At 31.9% G+C, this 22,265-nt stretch overlaps 1 protein-coding gene across 4 annotated transcripts in view; it reads left to right on the top strand.

The window, feature by feature from the left end:
* The window catches only part of LOC143238932 (dnaJ homolog subfamily C member 7-like), a 60,619-nt gene that overhangs the window by 30,871 nt on the left and 7,483 nt on the right, over positions 1-22,265 (top strand). For 3 of the 4 annotated variants that reach the window (XM_076479692.1, XM_076479770.1, XM_076479624.1), the window contains 8 exons: positions 526-613; positions 11,158-11,282; positions 12,927-13,040; positions 13,886-13,960; positions 14,302-14,420; positions 16,563-16,716; positions 17,292-17,456; positions 18,831-18,922. In XM_076479692.1, the coding sequence (XP_076335807.1) occupies positions 11,208-11,282; positions 12,927-13,040; positions 13,886-13,960; positions 14,302-14,420; positions 16,563-16,716; positions 17,292-17,456; positions 18,831-18,922 (794 nt within the window). In that variant the 5' untranslated portion in view covers positions 526-613; positions 11,158-11,207. Of the gene's footprint in view, positions 1-525; positions 614-8,226; positions 8,530-11,157; positions 11,283-12,926; positions 13,041-13,885; positions 13,961-14,301; positions 14,421-16,562; positions 16,717-17,291; positions 17,457-18,830; positions 18,923-22,265 lie in introns of those variants that run through there. The other variant, XM_076479834.1, reaches the window with a different exon arrangement.

The raw sequence follows: 22,265 nt of genomic DNA, 5'->3' as shown, positions 1-22,265 counted from the left end.
TTTAATTTAGCATGATGTGATCATATGGTAAAAATGGACTGAACATTTCCTTTGGTGTCCTTTAACACCATGTACTGTAAACTAAAACATTTTGAATACACTGTTAATGCAGTATAAAGTAATCATTCCTCCTAAAGTTCTGTTTTTTGCTGATATGCTTCTCTTACCTTAACTCACAATTTTGCACTACTTTGTACCCCCAGAAGAATTTCTGTGTATGCAGATGCATCTAAGCCTGATCTGAAATAAGTTCTTAGAAATGATCTTGTAGTGTTTCAGTAATGCATAATAAGCAGCAGCTGACATTTGTCTTGTGACATTATTTTTGGTTTTAGAAAAACACTTTTAAATCATAAAAACATTCATAGCTGGACAAAGAAATATAAAGTTTTCATATACACGAGCCTTTTGCCGTACTTAAGATTGTTTGATCTTGGAATCATTAAATTTTACAATTATATTGTGTATGTAATACTTCATTATAAGATTGTTAGTACTAATAACTTCTGTAATACTCTCTTTCAGATTAGCTGAAGCCAAAAAGGAAGAAGGTAATGCTTTTACAAGCAAAAGAAGTACAGAGAGGCAATACCTTTCTACAGTGAAGCTATTGGTAGGAGAAATTTTGTATTGTTATAAAGTAAGCTTTTAGTGATGTACAGATGATGTGTGAATGTACTGAAAAAACAACAAAAAACAAAGCAGCAACAATATATTGAGGTTAAATAAACACAGAAAAAATCCTACTTAAACAAAAATGGCATCGTTAAGAGGTTATGCTTAAAATTTCTTCCTTGAAAACTGTTGGCTTAATGTCTTGAAAACTGTGATTTAGGTTCACATAATCCTGAATAGATATAATTTTCAGTTATAGCTCAGGATATGTAAGTAGATATAGCCATATTATAGGTGTTGACCTGAATAATAAGGTTACACTATGAAAGTATTTGAATGCTACATTGTTGTGCTTTCTTTTTATGGCTGAACATTATAATACTACTATCTCGAAACATCTCAGTTAATGTTTACTCTTCTTGTATACATTCACCTAATCAGTGTTTAACATTTAACTCTTTTGCTGTGTAGTTCAGATATATCCAAATAAACATTTATATCCATTGTCTGTGAAATTGGATTTACCCCAGAGCTCTTGAAAAAAGTTTCCTTATACTGCCACATACAGGAATATCCCTCTGTACTAGAAACAGTTGCCAAAATTGTGTGCATGCTGCCATCTGTATTCTATATCATGAAACCTAGACGTTTATGTGCATCAGTACAAAACTACTAACTTTTCAGGAAAACACATAGAATCAATACAAGTAAAGCTTCTTTGTATTTTGGATACTGTTATCTAACTAATCAATTTTTATATTTTATAATGATTTGGCCTTTTAGTGACTTAGTTTTACCAATATTTATGTAATTTACTGAATAACACTTTTCTACTAATTGTCTTCAATTTTTTGTTTGAATCATTATTTTACACTGTCCAGTATGATTTTCAAGGAATATCACTGTTGGATATAGACAATACAGATTCTTTAAATGTTGAAAATATAATACAAAAGGTTAAATTCATAATTTTAATTTTTGGTGGATGACTGACACTTTTTTGGTATCAGCCTGAATATTAGTTGCTCTGTGAAAGGGTTAAATAATACTAACTCATAACACATGATTTTTAAAAAATAGCTGAAAAACATATTTATTAAAATAATGCACATTATTATCTGAAAATACTGTCAGCAAAATGTACCTTAGGTAAATAAAATTACCTGCTATCATGTAACAGTATCATAATAAGTATCATAAACACTTAAATACTGTTTTAAATATGCATATATTTAGCCATTTCTATAGTAAAATATCCCTAACATCTTTTGGCTACACTGTACCAAAAATATAGAGAGAAATATACAACAATATATAGAGAAATAGACATTACCTGGAAAACCGGATGACCTTCATAATGTCACTTAACTCCCTTTATTCACATCAAACACATTGCAGTTTCTGTGATTTGAATTATGAGTTTCTTATTCATTTCTATCAAGACTTCTTGAACCTACATGTTTTTCTAACTATATGAATAATAACTTTGAAATACCAGTATCAGTAAGTGTGCTATCACGTTGCACTATCACAACCATTGAAATAGTGTAGTTGATATGTGTGCAGTTAATGTTTATAATAGGAAGTGACTAGTAAAAACAGCATGGTTACTTTTACAAGATAGCATGTTGTAAATGAATTAGTACTTTAAAGTATCAGGTTTGTAATTTAGTAAAATTTATGCATAACAGTATATATTCTTATGACTATGGTTTCAGCAACTTGGTAGCACAATAATTTGTAAATTGACAAACTTATAAAATGGTTTAATATTTCTGTAAATGAATGGAAGAAGCTGCTTCAATAGTGAGCATGTGAAGTAATCACTGTTATTAATATATTTGAATGTAAAACAGTATATAGGTAATAAAATTTGAAAATATAAACATTTTGCTGACAGAATAATTACATCATTGCCATCTTGTTCATTTCAAGTTTGACCTCACTCTCCAAACTTATTTTGTACTTTTATTATTATTAAAGTTTGTGCATTTCTAATATTATAGATGTATTTGACAGTATTTGAAGATGTGTTAAATATTGTATTTAAGGCTCAGGTAGTTTTGTGAACTGAATGTAAATGAAGCAAGTGTACATTTCTACTTAATATTAAAATTAAGTTTTCTTGAACAATTCTTATAATGCATTGGTAACAAGACTTATTGTGTAAATAGTGGAAGTAACAAAATGTGATATAAAGTAATGCATTGGAAACCAGACTTATTGTGTAAATAGTGGAAGTAACAAAATGTAATATAAAGTAATGCATTGGTAACCAGACTTATTGTGTAAATAGTGGAAGTAACAAAATGTAATATAAAGTAATGCATTGGTAACCAGACTTATTGTGTAAATAGTGGAGGTAACAAAATGTAATATAAAGTAATGCATTGGTAACCAGACTTATTGTGTAAATAATGGAGGTAACAAAATGTAATATAAAGTAATGCATTGGTAACCAGACTTATTGTGTAAATAGTGGAAGTAACAAAATGTAATATAAAGTAATGCATTGGTAACCAGACTTATTGTGTAAATAGTGGAAGTAACAAAATGTAATATAAAGTAATGCATTGGTAACCAGACTTATTGTGTAAATAATGGAGGTAACAAAATGTAATATAAAGTAATGCATTGGTAACAAGACTTATTGTGTAAATAGTGGAAGTAACAAAATGTAATATAAAGTAATGCATTGGTAATCAGACTTATTGTGTAAATAATGGAGGTAACAAAATGTAATATAAAGTAATGCATTGGTAACCAGACTTATTGTGTAAATAGTGGAAGTAACAAAATGTAATATAAAGTAATGCATTGGTAACCAGACTTATTGTGTAAATAGTGGAAGTAACAAAATGTAATATAAAGTAATGCATTGGTAACCAGACTTATTGTGTAAATAATGGAGGTAACAAAATGTAATATAAAGTAATGCATTAGTAACAAGACTTATTGTTAAATAGTGGAGGTAACAAAATGTAATATAAAGAAAATAAATTAGATTTTAGTATATTTGAAACTCTCTTTTTTAAATATATCTAACTTTAAGTCTGTATTTAGTTGTACCAGTTTTTGCAGTGATGGTTTTATGTATATTTTGCTTGTCAGCATGCATTTGGGTCACATGTATGTATTATTCCTTGTAAATAAGTATATCTGACATACTTAAAAGTAAAAGTATTCAGCTTGCTGACTGGTTTATGTACCAGTTACATTTTGAAATAGTCTGTTTTCCTGATATAGAAACCTCAATGCCACTTTCAGTTTGAACTACACCTTATTAAGTATCATTCTTTAAATGAAAGTGTTAAAAAGAACTTCCCACCAGAGCTGTACAAGTTTCATAGTTGATGGAGATAGACAAATGTTTCTTAAACACTTGTGCTTTGAACACCAGCCTGGCTGATTTCCAAGTGTAAAATTCTATAGTGAATCTTTAAATATCAAAAGGTGCTGTATATAGTGACAGGCTGCTTGCCAGTGACTGTTTCACACTGGAGTAATGGTAGAGAGAGATGTGTCTGTCAGTTGTTAATTGAAAACTATTTTTGTAGCTTGTATTCAAGTTTGTGATTATGTTGTAAAATGCCTACAATTCTTCTTTGATTCTATTTAAAGTAGTGAATTTAATTTTTCTGACTATTTCTGTTGCTTATTTGTCTGGCACTAACTCCAAAGTTTTCTTTCAGCAGTTATTTTATGTAGCGTGTTTAAAGTGTTTGTGTGTATGTTATGTAATATGATTAGAGTTTGAAATAGCATTGTTTAAAAACAAGGGGTTGAACATTGAGATATTAACAGCAAATCCAGTTGGATCTGAATGGATAAAATTAACCACATTGATGCTATTTGTGAATTGATTCTTTGAGAGATGAAGACATATATTCAGCCTGGAGGTGTGTCTCCTTGAGGTTCTGAGACTGCTTCACTCAATAATCTTGGATATTCTCAGTAGAATTGGATATGTCCCATCACTGATGCTTCACTTCAGAGATGGGACATATATCAATGTTCAGTAATTGCAAGGTCTACAGATGGATGATGAAATTTCCTTCCACATTAGCTTTCTAGAATCCCTTGCTGTTTAACACATGATAGATGGTTCAGGGTCTGTCTTTCTTTAAGAGGAAAATAGTCATGATTCATTCTGACACTTCAACAGTGGTGGCTTATATTTCCTGTCAGTTGGGCACATGTTCTCAGGATCTTTGTTTTTAGACTTTGGATGTTCTCTACTGGGTTCACTCTCATCTTACCAGCCTTCTAACTTGCCATGTTCTGATGGATTTAAAAGCAGATCACCTGTCTTGGCCCATTCTTGTTCTCCTGATCAAATGGATGCTATGATTGAAACATTCACCATTCATTGGGACTCTCAACTATTAACTTTTTTGATTCCTGTTATCCCATCCTTGGGCTTTGGCAATAGATGCATTCAGTAACGTTTGAACAGGTTTGAACCTATATGCTTTCCTAATGATTGATCTGCTTCCCATAGTTCTGGCTATAGTTCCTTCCACTCTTAGTCAGGTGCTGTTCGGTGCTCCGTATCTTCAAGAAGGCTCACATCTACCTCTTCCTCTTTGGCAGTCTCTGTTGCAGCAATCATGTGCTTTGGTATTATTCAGTCTTTTGCATGACACTGATATTTAACTTCTAAAGTTGCTTTGTATTTAGCACAGTCTCATTGCAGATCCACGATTGCCATTTGTCAATGTAAATGGCAAAATTATTGTCAGTTATGTCTCAACAGAAAGATAAATCCATATCACCCAACTGTTTCCACCATATCAAATTTTTTGACCTGGCTTTTTACAAACAATCTTGCTTCATCTAGTGTTACCTTATATAAGATAGTCTAGTTGACTACATTTAAGTATTTGAAACATAGAAAGGTTTTTGAATTCCCCATTTTATTTGAACTTAAATGTTTTTGCTTTCTTCATTGCAAAAGGCTTTTCTTTATGTATAACTAGAATATTAAGGTGGTATTGCATACTTTGTCTTGTTATTCCTTTAAGTATTTAGCATCATGTTCTATGTATCACATTACTCATAAAGTGTATTTTTTGTTGTTGCTGGTGTGTGGACTTCATAGGTCTGATGTATTTTCACAGCATTTGCACAGGACTCTTTATAATTCTATCTATATCTTGCAAGACCCTTCTTTATTGAGACGTCAAGAAAGGAGATAAATCCTTTTCACCAATTCACTTATGGGCTATTTCTCACCTTTATGAATGTTCAGATCTCAATTGTTTGTTATGCTCAGTCAGAGCCGTCAGGTGTTATGTGGCTTAGACAAGTACCTTTCATGGTGCTAGAAATCAAATTTTATTCATTGAGATCTTTTGGTTTTCTGCAATTTATCTCCATTTACCTTGACACGGTAGCATTGTAAATTGATCCTTATCGCTCATTCTGACATGTATAGGAATGTGCTGCAAATCACGTCTCATAATATTCATATTTGTAGGTTCTTAGCTGCTGGTTTGAATTGCCCACTGGAGGACATTATGTTGGCTGATATGTGGACTTTTCTCAACACATTTCTTTCCTGTTATTTACATGATCTGACAGTTTCTTTTTCTGAAGGATTTTGCCTGCCCCCATAACTGTGTTGACCACATCTGTTAGGAAATAATGTTCATAATTACTTTCCAACATACATTACCCCAAAGACTCTGCTAGTGCAGCTATGGAGTCATTATGACATCATTTTTCAATCACTGGGATGGTAGACAGAGGCTTTCCTCCAGAATATTAGAGTGAATTTCTCTTCTCTTGGAGAAGAGGGCAAAGTTGAGTGCCTCTTACCCCCAGGTCTCTGGAGGTTTTTCCCAGATGTAGCAGTAGCTGTACCAGCCTCAGTGGGAGTCTACTGGTAACACTAGTTCAGATTTGATGTTTCACTGTTTGTTTGAGGCATACCTGTTCTTATTGTTGAGGAATTTATTTTCACTTTATTGTTCATGGACAGAGGTCCATTATTTCCTCATACTTATGAACACAGAGTGGTCTTATCTCAAATCCTTGGTTGAGCACAGTGGTTCCATGTCCTCTTATGAATGAACTGTATAATCCATTCTTTGTAGCTGACTTTTAAAAGTTTATTTGGGAATTTCTTTGCATAAGTTCTGTAGAGGTAGTCATTTCTTTCCTGAATGAGTTAAACATTACAATGATTATTGTCAATCTTTGCTCGTATATCCACTCCATAACTTACTTAGCTGTGTTGACAGCTTTGTTTTTTTCCCTTCACATTTTGCTACTGTTCTTCATTGTGTTTAACTTTATTTCAACTTTTACCTTGTTGTAGTGTTACTTATATGAAGCCAGGAGCATACGGTGTAATTTGGTATTGGTTTGATTACATGGTGGAACCTTTGTTTTGTTGTAATGTTACTCACATAAAGCCCAAAGTGCAATAATGTCACTTGATTATTGAATTAATTACTTCTGTTTTGGAACCTTTGTCTTATTTTAATGTTACTCTCTTAAATCCAGAAGCACAGTGTGTCACTTGATATTGGATTGATTGCTTCTGTGCTGGAACCTTTTCCTTGTTGTAATGTTACTCATAAGAAGTCTGAAGCACAGAACATCACTTGATTATTGGATTACTTTTGTTTTTATCTCATGGTTACATTTTGCTCTCTCTGTAAATCTGTTATTGCTGACTTTACTGCTCATATCATTATTCCTTACTCTGTGTGGATTACAGTTACTTTATTATCAGAATGATGAGGCTGGACTACATTATAGTTTAGAATACTCTTCAGTGTAGATACTTTTCACTGATTTTTGCCACAGATACTCAATATTGCCATTCTGTGGCCTGTCACAACACCAACAACCATGAAATAGTTCTTATTTAGTACTCCTGTTTCAATATACCAGTGTGAAAAGTTGTTGTCTGTGTGACATCTGGTAACCAATATCCAGTAGGTTTTATGAGGTTCGTGGACATTTTGCTATCTATAGTCTCCTGACAGAGGCTTCTTGTGGCTTCTTTTAGACCTTACACCACTTCCATTAGTATATTTGAATTTTTTTCAATTAACCTTTTGTTGCTATAAACCATTATTAAGTTTTTCTTTAATTATACAAGTCAGGTGTGTGCCATTGGTACAAAGGTCTGACCGGGTGTGTTTGACGTAATCACTGGCTTAATGTGTAAAATATAAATTGTTGTATTGTTTATTGTACGTAGTACGTGACCTATTTATGTGAGTATAATTATGCATTGTTATGTTCATGTGAGAACATCTTTATGGTAATGAACTACTGAGCATGCTCATACCCTAGCGAAGCAATGCACATTTTGAAAAGTAATGTACAATATTTTGTTTGGTCTTCTATAGTTAAAATAAAATGTATTTAAAGAATACCTGGAAATAAAATGTTATATATATGTGTGTGTATTACTGAACATGATAAAAGGTTTCTGTGTTGTGAAATCAAGGTACCCTGAACTTTGATAAAATCAAGACTGATTGCATGTTTGTGTCTTGAAGTTTGTCTTTGGAGGAGTTTAGTAATGAAGTCTGGCACTAAGCCCAGTTGAGAGGAATGTATGTTTGTTCTGTTTTAGAACTCCAAACCTTCACATTAGATGCCATTATTTCCATTTCCAGTGTTCATTCAATAGGTGGGTGTGAGTCATGAGGAGTATTTTGGGCCGTGAGTCATTGAACGTGTGATCTCTCTCATTTTTAAGTACTACACTTGAGTGTTTGTGGACAATGCCACATCAGAAACACTGGGTTTTTTTGCAACTCTGTCAGCTGTAAACTTCAAAACATTATATCAGCTTTAAACAATTTCAAACATTTTCACTTGCGTTGGCTTATCTAAGCTTGCATCGTATTGTAGTGCTGGAAGGGCTAAAGATTGTTATCTGATGTACATGTAAGTTAAATACTGCTTTAAATAACCTGGTTGCTGAATTTTGTAGTAAACTCATGGATATGTAATAAGAGTTCAAACATTTGCTAAAGTAACATGAAAATGTATAACATTTACACTTCCATAAATGTATCTGTTGTACACACAAATGTACTTGTATGCTCTGTGATGATGTATCTGACATGCTAGCTGTTACATGTATTAGGAATATTTTGTTAGTTAAAGGTTGTCTCTGTGATGAAGTATTGTGACACATTGACCTGATAGTTACTGTTGTACACACAGATGTACTTGTGATGATGTATCTGACATGCTAGCTGTTACGTGTATTAGGAATATTTTGTTAGTTAAAGGTTGTCTCTGTGATGCAGTATTGTGACACACTGACTTGATAGTTACTGTGTGTTAGAGTTGGTAATAGAGCTGGACAATTGGATTGGTATTATTAATTATCAATAAACATTGATTACATTATTTAATGTTTAGAAACTAATAGATAAGTTGAAATAACAACATTGATTAATATTGTGAAAATAATCAGTTTTTATTATTACCACTATTTTAGATTTTCCACTATCCAATTAATCAAAGTAGTTTGAATCTTGTGTTTCCTTTATTATATTCATTTAACTCAAGGTTATGCATTTTAACCAGCTATTGCTACAACTCATGAAAATAATTAACTAATCAAAATTATAATTCCAAATATTACTGTTTTTTATTATTTTGACTCTTCGAGTCCCGTGAGAATAATCAGTTAATTACCCTGATTACTAATCAACTAGTGAATTTTGTTAACTTCTGAGCTATAATAAGTTATAAACAGTTCACTTTGGTCAGATTGAGAAATGTAAAATGATTTTTAAAGTTTTTCTGTTGACTATAAAACTTAATTCACATGTATAGTATTCATGGTTAATATTGTAACTAGATAACAAACTGTACTTACATATTTTGTATCATTATCAGGTATAGAATACTGTTTAAGTTTCTGGGGAAATCATTAAGTGTTCATAACGTAATTTTTTGAAGCTTTGCATCAAGATGTGAGAATTCTTAACAGTCAGAGTGACATGAAAAACTTAATTTTGTGTGTAGATGTATACAGTTAACAAATTTCTGGTGTACACTTATTTGTTTTCTTCATCTCCTATGGACCTAGTTTATTGTGCATTTGAACTTGAATTTATCATGAAGGTATGTCAGTTTAAAATCTGTGTTTAAAGATATATTCAATTAATGTATTTATTACACTTATTTGATGTGCGATTTGTTGAATATTTTTAAAGATTATAAAGTTTACATGACCATTTTTAGAAATATGAAAATAATGAAGTCACTTCATAAAAATATTGACCACAACAAAATTTTTAAGTCTTCATGTATGGTGAATAGTCGTACTGTCTCAGTTTGTAATGAGATAACTACAAACAACTGACGTTTTTAACACATTAGAGAAAATAGCATGCTGTTGAAAAGTTCTTTTAACAAAAATTGTGACAAGATCATTGTTATTTTATTAAAGGTAGTTCCATTAAAAACAGTATAAATAGATATTCTTTGACAGATTGTTTAGACAGAATATTCATAATGAAACTTTGTAGAATGGATTGCTTTTGAAATGTCGGCCTCTACACTTGTGTCTCCACAACAGGCTGTTGCCGTCCATTCTACAGAGTTTCATCAATATAAAAGTGATTAGCTGATTATCATAAATAGAGAAACAAATGTATATATTAAACTTAACAGACTTCTTGGAATGTCTGTTTTAGACATCAAAATCTAGAAAAGTTGAGTAAAAATACATGAATTGTATAAAAGTAATATTGCTACCAGATTAGTTTGTTACTTAGATACATGAATCATATAAAAGTAATATTGCTACCACATTAGTTTGTTACTTAAATACATGAATCATATAAAAGTAATATTGCTACCAGATTAGTTTGTTACTTAAATACATGAATCATATAAAAGTAATATTGCTACCAGATTAGTTTGTTGCTAAAATACATGAATCATATAAAAGTAATATTGCTACCAGATTAGTTTGTTACTTCACTTTGCCCCACTAAACTTTAATATATCAGGAGTACTAACTCAGGTAAACTGTATTCAGTCAGAGGGTATTTGTGTCTTCTAAAACTTTACAGTATTTCTTATATATTGATCTAAACTGTGAATGTAAACCAACTGCACAGATTAATTATACACAGCAGTAGAATATGGCCTTTGTCCTTTACCTCCACTTCAGTATAATAGTGTAATAATATGACCTTTGGCCTATATCTTCACTTCAGCATAGTAATGCAAGAATATTACCTATGGCCTGTACCTCCTGTTCAGTGTAGTAATATAAGAATATGACCTGTTGACTGTACGTTGACATCAGTATAATAATAATAATGTAAGAATATGTCCTTTGAACTGTACCTCTACTTCATTATAGTAATGGAAGAATATATCCTTTGGGCATTACATTAACTTCAGTATAAAAATGTATAATTTTTGAAGAAACTCATTGCTGTTGGACTAAATTTGCTGTGAGAATTAGAAGCAGTTATTTCAGTAATACTTGAAGTGATTACTTTATATATGAATATCAGCTGTTTAAAATCTCTTCTTACACAGAACTATGTCCAAACTGTGCTGCTTACTATGGAAATAGAGCAGCATGCAAGATGATGGTTGGTCAGTACAGAGCTGCTCTTGAAGATATTCAGTTTGCAACTCAGTTAGACCAGAACTTTGTGAAGGTAGCTATATATACCTTTTTAAGAATATTCATGTTTTGTGTTTAGTTCTTTGACAGAGTTATAAACATGTATGATATTATATATCTTTATGTATAGCAGTTTCAAAACTTGTGATTTTTAAAAAATAACATAATTTGACTTAAATGAAATAAGAAATAGTGTATTTGAAATGTTTTGAGTGTCAGTTTTAAATATTGTTTTATCCATGATTGGGGTTTTTTAATGGATGTTTTATTTTTAACATCAGTTTTTGGTTTGTATTGCTAACTAGTTGATACAGCTTTGGAGTAACTAATGGTTGTAACTTTTTCAAATAAAGTTGTAAGATGTTTTTGTTGTTTTCTCAGCTAGTGTGCAATATACAAAAAGCATTAAGACCTAAATGGTTTCAAGAAATCAGCATTATAACCGTGCTTCAGTAACAAACAGAATACAATGTATTTTAGTCTGGTAGTGATGCTGTGTTTATTTTATTTGTTTTTTTTTAATTCTGTCCAAACAAGTGATAGTTAAAAACTGTTAACCCTGAAATATGTGATCAGTAGCGCATGTCAGTTGCTTTAGGTTATTGAGATAAAATTCTTCAGTACTTACAGAACAAACATTTAAACAATATATGCAAAAATATAAAAATGACATTTTTGAAAATGGATACAACTATAGAAGAAAGTAGCACCAACTTTTCGTTTTATCTGTAAATGAAATTTTAAAACAAATTTTCATGTAATGTAAAAATGTTGTGGCTATCTATCTATCTATCTATGTGATCGAAGTAATAAGTACAATGAAGCCAGCCATCTGTTGTACTGAAATACTACAAGATCTCAATGCCAGAAGTGATGATTGAGCATATGGAATTTCGCACTACCTTTTGAATGACACCACAAACAAGTATGCACAAATATTTATTTCACACTTTGGGTTACTCAAGATTCAGACAGTTAGAAAAATATGTGTGGTATGTGTGCAACAACCTTTTTTTTTTTTTATAAAGAACATAATTTTAAATAAAATCACTCACAAAACGAACACGACTTTCACAAGGACTGCTTGCTAAGGTTTGATTATATATTTATTGATGTAAGGTTTAAATGCAGCCCTGAAAACACTGGAGTTTTTAAAAACTTGTATCAGTAAAGGGTAATACTTTTGATATATAAAAAACTTAAAGTTTATATGTATAATTTAGGAAAAGTTTGAGCTCTGTTTATTAAATCTTTTCGATGCAGTCAGTTCTAACAAAAAAGCAAGATATGAACAGCTTTCTCTTTCAGCACTTAGCAGAAAAAAAAAAATTAGAAAATATTCACTTTTTTTACAATATTGCATATATACATAGTGAAAATAAACACATTTTAATGAAGTTAAATTGTAAAATAAGTAAAATCATAAGGAAGGACTACATTATAAACAGCAAATCCAAACCTAATTATATTAATTTGTTATAACTCAAAAGCAAGCTGAAACAAAAACACTGCATTAACTAAAATATAATCCCACATTGTAGCTTGTACCCTGGGATCTTTTCAGTCAATGCAGTTTTTTTTGTTTTATTTGTTTTTGTTTTGGCTTGTTCTTAAGTTGTGACAAACTAATATATATAAATATATTGTGGTTACCAATATTTTCTGTATGGTTTTGTAGGGATATCTTCGGGAAGCTAAGTGTCACATAGCTCTTGGTGATATAAGTGCTGCAAGTCGGTCATTACTCAGGGTCCAAAATCTCGAACCTCACAATCCTTTCCTTTCTACAGAGGTAACGTCATACATTTTATATTTGTGATGGGTACTAGGTTGTGTACAGTAATTTTATGTTACTTGTTTTAGAACATTACACCATCTCGTATAATGTACACGCAAATTTGTTGAAATTTAATGGTATGATAAGAGTGATACAAGGCTAAATCTTAACGTCATTAACTGATTAATGTTTGCATTCACAGTTCTTGCTTCATTGATTTGCTTTGTCCACTGAATTTTTGATTTCCTGTTAATTTGTTAACATGGATCGTATATATTTGGATCACGCTTATTAACATAAGTGATGTGTATAGGTTAAGTGTTAGAGTACAAATATAGATGTCCTGTTTGTGAACTTTTGCCTTTTACACCAAGTCTTATCATATGCTGTTGTTTAATCTAAATAGATTGTGTATATATGTAAAGAATATTAATAGTGAACAGTCAAGTAAAACAAAGTAAAAAGGAAGAGCTGTGTTAAAAATATCAAATCTAAACCTATGACTAATGATATTTTCTAATAAATAAAAACAAGGCATAATGATTGAAGAATGTAATGGAAAAGAGAGACATTGACAGCAACAAATTACCCACATCTCATTCTCCTAATCTCTTTTTATTATTTTATTACTATTACTTATTTTTATAAATTTCTTCATGTGAGACTGGCAAATGGAACTTCTGTAGACACCTACCGAAACCTAGGGTATATTTAATATCCCATATTATAGCATCTGTGCTGGGGATCCTTTTGATTGGATTTATTTTTGTTTGTATATATTAACTGGTAAGCTACGGTAATTTAATATTTTATTTGCAAATCTGATTTGACACTTTATAGTTTATTTTCACTTTTTATAGAAAAAAAACTTAGAAGTACTTCAACATTTTAGTCAAGAAGGAGACAAAGCTTATGAAAAGAAAGAATATAGACAAGTAAGCATTAAACTATTGTGGGAACCATGTAGCTGATTGTATAATATGTAGAGTATTTATACATGTGAAGAACAAGATCTAACAACAAAATTGTACTATGTTCTATCAAGAAACCATTACATATTTGTATTGTATTATAATTTGGTGTTACTTTCATGAATGATTTATTTAAACTGTATAAAAAAGCTGAATCAGTATTTCATTTCTTTCTGAATAAGTTAAACAAATATAAAAACTGCGGTAATTGCTTCAATAGAGAAAATAAAGAAAAGGTTTTAACATAAGAGTAGATATTAATTAGTAACAGTATATTCAACACTGGTGAAAATGTCATATTACAGGTTGTCTACTGTATGGACAGAGCTCTTCAGCAAGCTACTTCTTCAAATAAACTGAAACTTATTAAAGCAGAGTGTTTAGCTTTTTTAGGAAGATACAAAGAAGCACAAAATATAGCTAAGTAAGTTCTTACACTTTTAACAGAGGAGTAATTTGATGGTGTAAATCTGACATACAATATGTTGTCATAAAACTCACCATGAATGTCGTAGTTCCTAATGATTGCTGTAAGTACGCATTAATGTTTTAAACTGTAGTTTTTTATTGTATTTTGCTGTTAAGAGGGATGAATGGTTAGATCATATATAGACCATGTGATACATGACACTGTAGAATGATGAGATCATATATAGACCATGTGATACGTGACATTGTAGAATAATGAGATCATATATAGACCATGTGATACGAGACACTGTAGAATGATGAGATCATATATAGACCATGTGATACGAGACACTGTAGAATGATGAGATCATATATAGACCATGTGATACAAGACACTGTAGAATGATGAGATCGTATATAAACCATGTGATACGTGACACTGTAGAATGATGAAATCGTATATAGACCATGTGATACGTGACACTAGAATGATGAGATCATATATAGACCATGTGATATGTGACACTAGAATGATGAGATCATATATAGACCATGTGATACGTGACACTAGAATGATGAGATCATATATAGACCATGTGATACGTGACACTACAATGATGAGATCGTATATAGACCATGTGATACCTGACACTGTAGAATGACGAGATCATGTATAGACCATGTGAAACGTGACACTGTAGAATGACGAGATCATGTATAGACCATGTGATACGTGACACTGTAGAATGACGAGATCATGTAGATGTGATGACACTGTAGAATGACAGATCATGTATAGACCATGTGATACGTGACACAGTAGAATGATGACATATATAGACATGTAGACACTGTGACGAGATCATGTATAGACCATGTGATACGTGACACTGTAGAATGACGAGATCATGTATAGACCATGTGATACGAGACACTGTAGAATGACATGATCATATATAGACCATGTGATACATGACACAGTAGAATGATGATCATATATAGACCATGTGATACATGACACTGTAGAATGATGATCATATATAGACCATGTGATACGTGACACTGTAGAATGATGAGATCGTATATAGACCATGTGATACGTGACACTGTAGAATGATGAGATCGTATATAGACCATGTGATACGTGACACTGTAGAATGATGAGATCGTATATAGACCATGTGTTACGTGACACTGTAGAATGATGAGATCATATATAGACCATGTGATGTGTGACACTGTAACTTGTACTGGTTATAAAACATTTATTTGTATGTAGACTATGTGATATAAGACACTCTGACTTGTACTGGCTGAGTCTGGTTATAAAATATTAGTTAATTATTTTGTTTGTTTAACTACTAGGTAGTATTCGGCTGCAAAAATCTCGCAACCGTTATTTGTCTGTTTTAACCACAGTTCCTGTCTTTTAACCTCTAAGGTAGAAGCAGTATCAGTATCTAAATATTAGGGTTGCAGGGCCTGTTTATTGTGTTATTTGTGTCAATTTAAATTACTAGTTCAAAATAAGTTATAATACTGTGAGTAAAATCTCTGTTTGAAAACACTTTATCACCTGAAGATGACCTAACTGTTACCTTTATAACCTCCACACTTGTTGAAGATGACCTAACTGTTACCTTTATAACCTCCACACTTGTTGAAGATGACCTAACTGTCACCTTTATAAAGTCCACACTTGTTGAAGATGACCTAACTGTTACCTTTATAACCTCCACACTTGTTGAAGATGACCTAACTGTCACCTTTATAAAGTCCACACTTGTTGAAGGTGACCTAACTGTTACCTTTATAACCTCCAATGTTGAAGATGACCTAACTGTCACCTTTATAACCTCCACACTTGTTGAAGATGACCTAACTGTTACCTTTATAACCTCCACACTTGTTGAAGATGACCTAACTGTTACCTTTATAACCTTCACACTTGTTAAAGATGACCTAACTGTCACCTTTATAACCTCCACACTTGTTGAAGATGACCTAACTGTTACCTTTATAACCTCCACACTTGTTGAAGATGACCTAACTGTTACCTTTATAACCTCCAATGTTGAAGATGACCTAACTGTCACCTTTATAACCTTCACACTTGTTGAAGATGACCTAACTGTTACCTTTTCTCTAATTTCAGTGATATTCTTCATATAGACTCCATGAACGTAGATGCTCTTTATGTTAGAGGAATGTGTTTATATTATCAAGATTTTATTGAAAAATCATACAGTCATTTGCAACAAGTCCTTAAACTTGCACCAGATTATTCAAAGGCTCTGGAACTTTACAGGGTGAGTTTCATAAAGTTAGTGATAATTACATTTTACTATTATATAAAGGAATGTAGAAAATTTATTTTAATCTATACAAACATGAAAAATAGGCACATAGAATTACGTGATTCATCTTTTGTGAGAATTGACGAGTTGCGTTTAAAACCTGTTATAGGAAATGCTCTATGTATTTATTGATATAGTACAGTGTTAACTATGCCAGATAATAAGTCGTGTATCATAAAGTTGAAAAGGAAGAATATTTTAAGAACAGCCAGTTACATGTGCTATGCAAGCTCTGATTACTGCCCTGGAAATTAATCTATCCACTATTCTGTCACTGCTTGCAAATACTGTTTGTGGAGAAGTCATAGGCTCAAAGCTTTGATTTTGACAAAACACAAAGATATAGTTCTTTTAAAGTTTCATGTTTAACTTGTTATGTTATTAATTTACATTTTAAATAGTTGTATGGTAGATGAGTGTGCATTTACAACATGTGTAATGTTTTATGTTTATTAACATAAACAAGCAGACTGGTAGAAGCTTGTCATTTCTTTTATTTGTCTGATTCTCCAATGTTTTTTTGTCAGAGAGTTAAACTGTTAATGGCAAAAAAAGATGAGGGAAATGAATCCTTTAAGAATGGTCGTTTACAAGAGGCGTACAAGTTGTATTCCTGTGCTCTGGAGATTGACCCATCTAATGTTTACACTAATGCAAAACTGTATTTCAACCGTGCCACAGTTTGTTTTAAGGTGAGGTGTGTCTAGAATATAATATAAAATTATAAGATACAACACTTTTAAGAAGTATATGTTCAGTAAATGTAGATATGAAACTGATGATTTTAAATAGAGAAATTTATTTTATTATTGTAATTTAGGCCATTCAACCATGATACAATTCAAAAGTACAGAACATAATCAAGAAAAACGTGTGCAAGGAATAATAACTTATACAGATTTGTACAGGTTTTAAAAACCTTTAAAATTATATACGTTTAGAAAGGTACCTCAATCTTTTATTCACAGATATTTAATGGTATTTTTTATGACTTATTTTTATGCCTATTTAAAGCATCCTAAAGTTTTACTGGGACATACAACTTAGTGAATTTCTTCTTGAAACTTCATCAGTGAAAACATACACACAACATAGTAATATTGTCTAAGTTCTGTTTATGATGTGGTCTGAAACATCAGGGTTAGGAAGATTGGAATCTTAAGACAAGTAATAGGCATAAATTATCTGGTACTTGTGTGTTTTACTGCACACAGCAATATTATTTCATTATTCAGACAAAGTAGTGCCCATTATCAACTTGCAGGATTAGTAAGAATGGATCTTCATGTTGTTTGTACCTGGCTCAGAGGATCTTCAAGTTGTTGGAGTTGTGTCAGAAGTGGTTATCAAGGAATGAACTGTAATGTTTCAGTCACAGAGTATCAGTTTTGTACTTTACTGTCATCTAGAAACCACTGAAGTAATAGTTAACAATAATAAAAAGAAATAATGAAAAACTAACAATAAGTGAAGTAAGGAAGATAATTACCCAAGTAAGTCAACAAAGGTATAGGTTGATTAACAGAGAATTAACACTGAGAAAAAAATAGTATGCCATAGACTTTTTTCTTACGTTACATGTTGAATAAATTACTAAGTAATCCATGTCAAAGCAATGAATATTAAATGTGTAAACTTATGTACAGGCGACAACAATCATAAACATACGTTATATAGCTTTTAAAGAGTAACAGCTTTTGGAAGTTATGGAAATCAAAACCCTCTTTGGACAAAAAAGTAATTCTTTGAGGAATTTGTAGTCTCTCCAATGCAAAGAAAAATTTGAATGAATATTTGTTCCACATTAGGAATCACATGTAACTAACCAGCTGCTCTCTTTACTGTTTGAGTCATAAGTTACAGGTGATTGTTTGACTTCCTGACCTGAGTGATTGGCCTGTCTGTAATGGTAGATACCATTCAGTTTTAAAATACAAATTGTATTCCAATGAGGTTTCTTGCTGTGGTGCAAAAAATGTAAAAAGTCAAACTGAGTTAATTAAAATTATAACATTACTTCTTCACTACACCTAAACTTATAACGGCTATTTTGCTTCCATTAATAGATTTCGAAGTTAAACAAGGCAGTTGAAGACTGTACAGAAGCCATTAAGTTGGATGAAAATTACATAAAAGCATATTTACGTCGGGCAAAATGGTAAGATAATTTTTAGTATTTTCATATATAGAAATGCTATACTTTTACTTAAATACATATCGGGTTATTTGGAGTCACAAACCTCAGTTTACTTTTGTTTGTTTCCCTGAGTAATAAATAAAGTAAAAGACTGCCATAAGACCTCAAATTAATTTTGTTTCAATTTAAATTATGATTGGTCTTTCCATAAGATTAAACATTAACTTTTTATAAACACTGCTTGGATTGTGTTTTTGTCAGAGTGCATCACTATACCAGAAAATAATACTTGGTTGATAAGAATTATACACACTAAACTAAAATTCTTTAAGCAAGTTTTGAAGAATGACAAAAAATCTGTAGAAACTCAAGTGTTAAGAAACTTGTCAGTGGGGATGTATTACTGTTAAGAAACATGTCAGTGGGGATGTATTACTGTTAAGAAACATACCAGTGGGGATGTATTACTGTTAAGAAACATGTCAGTGGGGATGTATTACTGTTAAGAAACATGTCAGTGGGGATGTATTACTGTTAAGAAACATGTCAGTGGGGATGTATTACTGTTAAGAAACATGTCAGTGGGGATGTATTACTGTTAAGAAACATGTCAGTGGGGATGTATTACTGTTAAGAAACATGTCAGTGGGGATGTATTACTGTCAAGAAACATGTCAGTGGGGATGTATTACTGTCAAGAAACATGTCAGTGGGGATGTATTACTGTCAAGAAACATGTCAGTGGGGATGTATTACTGTCAAGAAACATGCCAGTGGGGATGTATTACTGTCAAGAAACATGCCAGTGGGGATGTATTACTGTCAAGAAACATGCCAGTGGGGATGTATTACTGTTAAGAAACAACCAGTGGGGATGTATTACTGTCAAGAAACATGCCAGTGGGGATGTATTACTGTCAAGAAACATGCCAGTGGGGATGTATTACTGTCAAGAAACATGCCAGTGGGGATGTATTACTGTTAAGAAACATGCCAGTGGGGATGTATTACTGTTAAGAAACATGCCAGTGGGGATGTATTACTGTTAAGAAACATGCCAGTGGGGATGTATTACTGTTAAGAAACATGCCAGTGGGGATGTATTACTGTTAAGAAACATGCCAGTGGGGATGTATTACTGTTAAGAAACATGCCAGTGGGGATGTATTACTGTTAAGAAACATGCCAGTGGGGATGTATTACTGTTAAGAAACATGCCAGTGGGGATGTATTACTGTTAAGAAACATGCCAGTGGGGATGTATTACTGTTAAGAAACATGCCAGTGGGGATGTATTACTGTTAAGAAACATGTCAGTGGGGATGTATTACTGTTAAGAAACATCCCAGTGGGGATGTATTACTGTTAAGAAACATCCCAGTGGGGATGTATTACTGTTAAGAAACATCCCAGTGGGGATGTATTACTGTTAAGAAACATCCCAGTGGGGATGTATTACTGTTAAGAAACATGTCAGTGGGGATGTATTACTGTTAAGAAACATGTCAGTGGGGATGTATTACTGTTAAGAAACATGTCAGTGGGGATGTATTACTGTTAAGAAACATGTCAGTGGGGATGTATTACTGTTAAGAAACATGTCAGTGGGGATGTATTACTGTTAAGAAACATGCCAGTGGGGATGTATTACTGTTAAGAAACATGCCAGTGGGGATGTATTACTGTTAAGAAACATGCCAGTGGGGATGTATTACTGTTAAGAAACATGCCAGTGGGGATGTATTACTGTTAAGAAACATGCCAGTGGGGATGTATTACTGTTAAGAAACATGCCAGTGGGGATGTATTACTGTTAAGAAACATGCCAGTGGGGATGTATTACTGTTAAGAAACACGCCAGTGGGGATGTATTACTGTTAAGAAACATGCCAGTGGGGATGTATTACTGTTAAGAAACATGCCAGTGGGGATGTATTACTGTTAAGAAACATGCCAGTGGGGATGTATTACTGTTAAGAAACATGCCAGTGGGGATGTATTACTGTTAAGAAACATGCCAGTGGGGATGTATTACTGTTAAGAAACATGCCAGTGGGGATGTATTACTGTTAAGAAACATGCCAGTGGGGATGTATTACTGTTAAGAAACATGCCAGTGGGGATGTATTACTGTTAAGAAACATGCCAGTGGGGATGTATTACTGTTAAGAAACATGCCAGTGGGGATGTATTACTGTTAAGAAACATGTCAGTGGGGATGTATTACTGTTAAGAAACATGCCAGTGGGGATGTATTACTGTTAAGAAACATGCCAGTGGGGATGTATTACTGTTAAGAAACATGTCATGTATTTGAATATTGTTTAAAAACATAGATACGAGAGAACTGCTACTCAAATGTAAGTTAAACAAATAAAGTTATATTACACTGTTATAAATTTATATTATACTATTATAAAAATAAAATTATAATATATTTAAAGTTACTGAAATTTATAAAATTTACTGTGTTTGTCTAAGTTTGCTTAAACTACCAGAGATTGTTTGTTTATGATAGTTTGTTTCAGTTACTAGAGATGTTGTTTTTTATATTTTGTTATGTCATGATTACCTGGATTTCATATTTTGTTTAACTGTTACACAGTGTGCATTGTAGTGAAGAGATTCATGAAAGCTTTCTTCTGAAATATGCCAGTGTCAAAATAAAGATTGAAATTACATAGAAATAAAATCATTCATGTCCAATGGGTTGGATTATCTAAATGACATTTTAATTTTTGTTATCAAAAACAGTAAGTAACATGGGACTACCAAAACATTTTGCTTAATATGAGTGTCTGTCTTGAAAGTTTGTATATGAAATATATTGTATATATATATATATTGTATATTTATATATTGTATATAAAATATGAAAATAACTTTGTGATATATCCCAAATGTTTAAACTGTATTTGACAGGTCCTAACAGGAGTTAAAGAACAAACAACCACACACACGCAAAAATAACAATTTTGTTTAAGTTGTTGTATATTGAACAATACCACAAATTGTTTGTTTATTGTAGTTTGTTACAATGACCAAAGATGATGTATTTTTATGTTTTCTTGTGAAATGATTATTTGGTTTTCATGTTTTGTTACAAAAATATTAGTATCTTTAAGTTCATACTTTGTGTTAGATAATAGTGATTGTCTGGTTTTAATGTTTTGTTATAAATAGTAGAGGTTGGTTACTGACGTTTTGTTATAAATACTAGAGGTTGGTTACTGACATTTTGTTATAAATACTTAAGGTTGGTTACTGACGTTTTGTTATAAATACTAGAGGTTGGTTACTAACGTTTTGTTATAAATACTTGAAGTTGGTTACTGACGTTTTGTTATAAATACTAGAGGTTGGT

The sequence above is a fragment of the Tachypleus tridentatus genome, chromosome 1, assembly GCF_004210375.1.
Source record: "Tachypleus tridentatus isolate NWPU-2018 chromosome 1, ASM421037v1, whole genome shotgun sequence".
NCBI classification, from domain to species: Eukaryota; Metazoa; Arthropoda; class Merostomata; order Xiphosura; family Limulidae; genus Tachypleus; species Tachypleus tridentatus.
The sequence above is the reverse complement of the archived record's forward strand: the minus strand, read 5'-3'. Positions and strand labels throughout refer to the sequence as shown.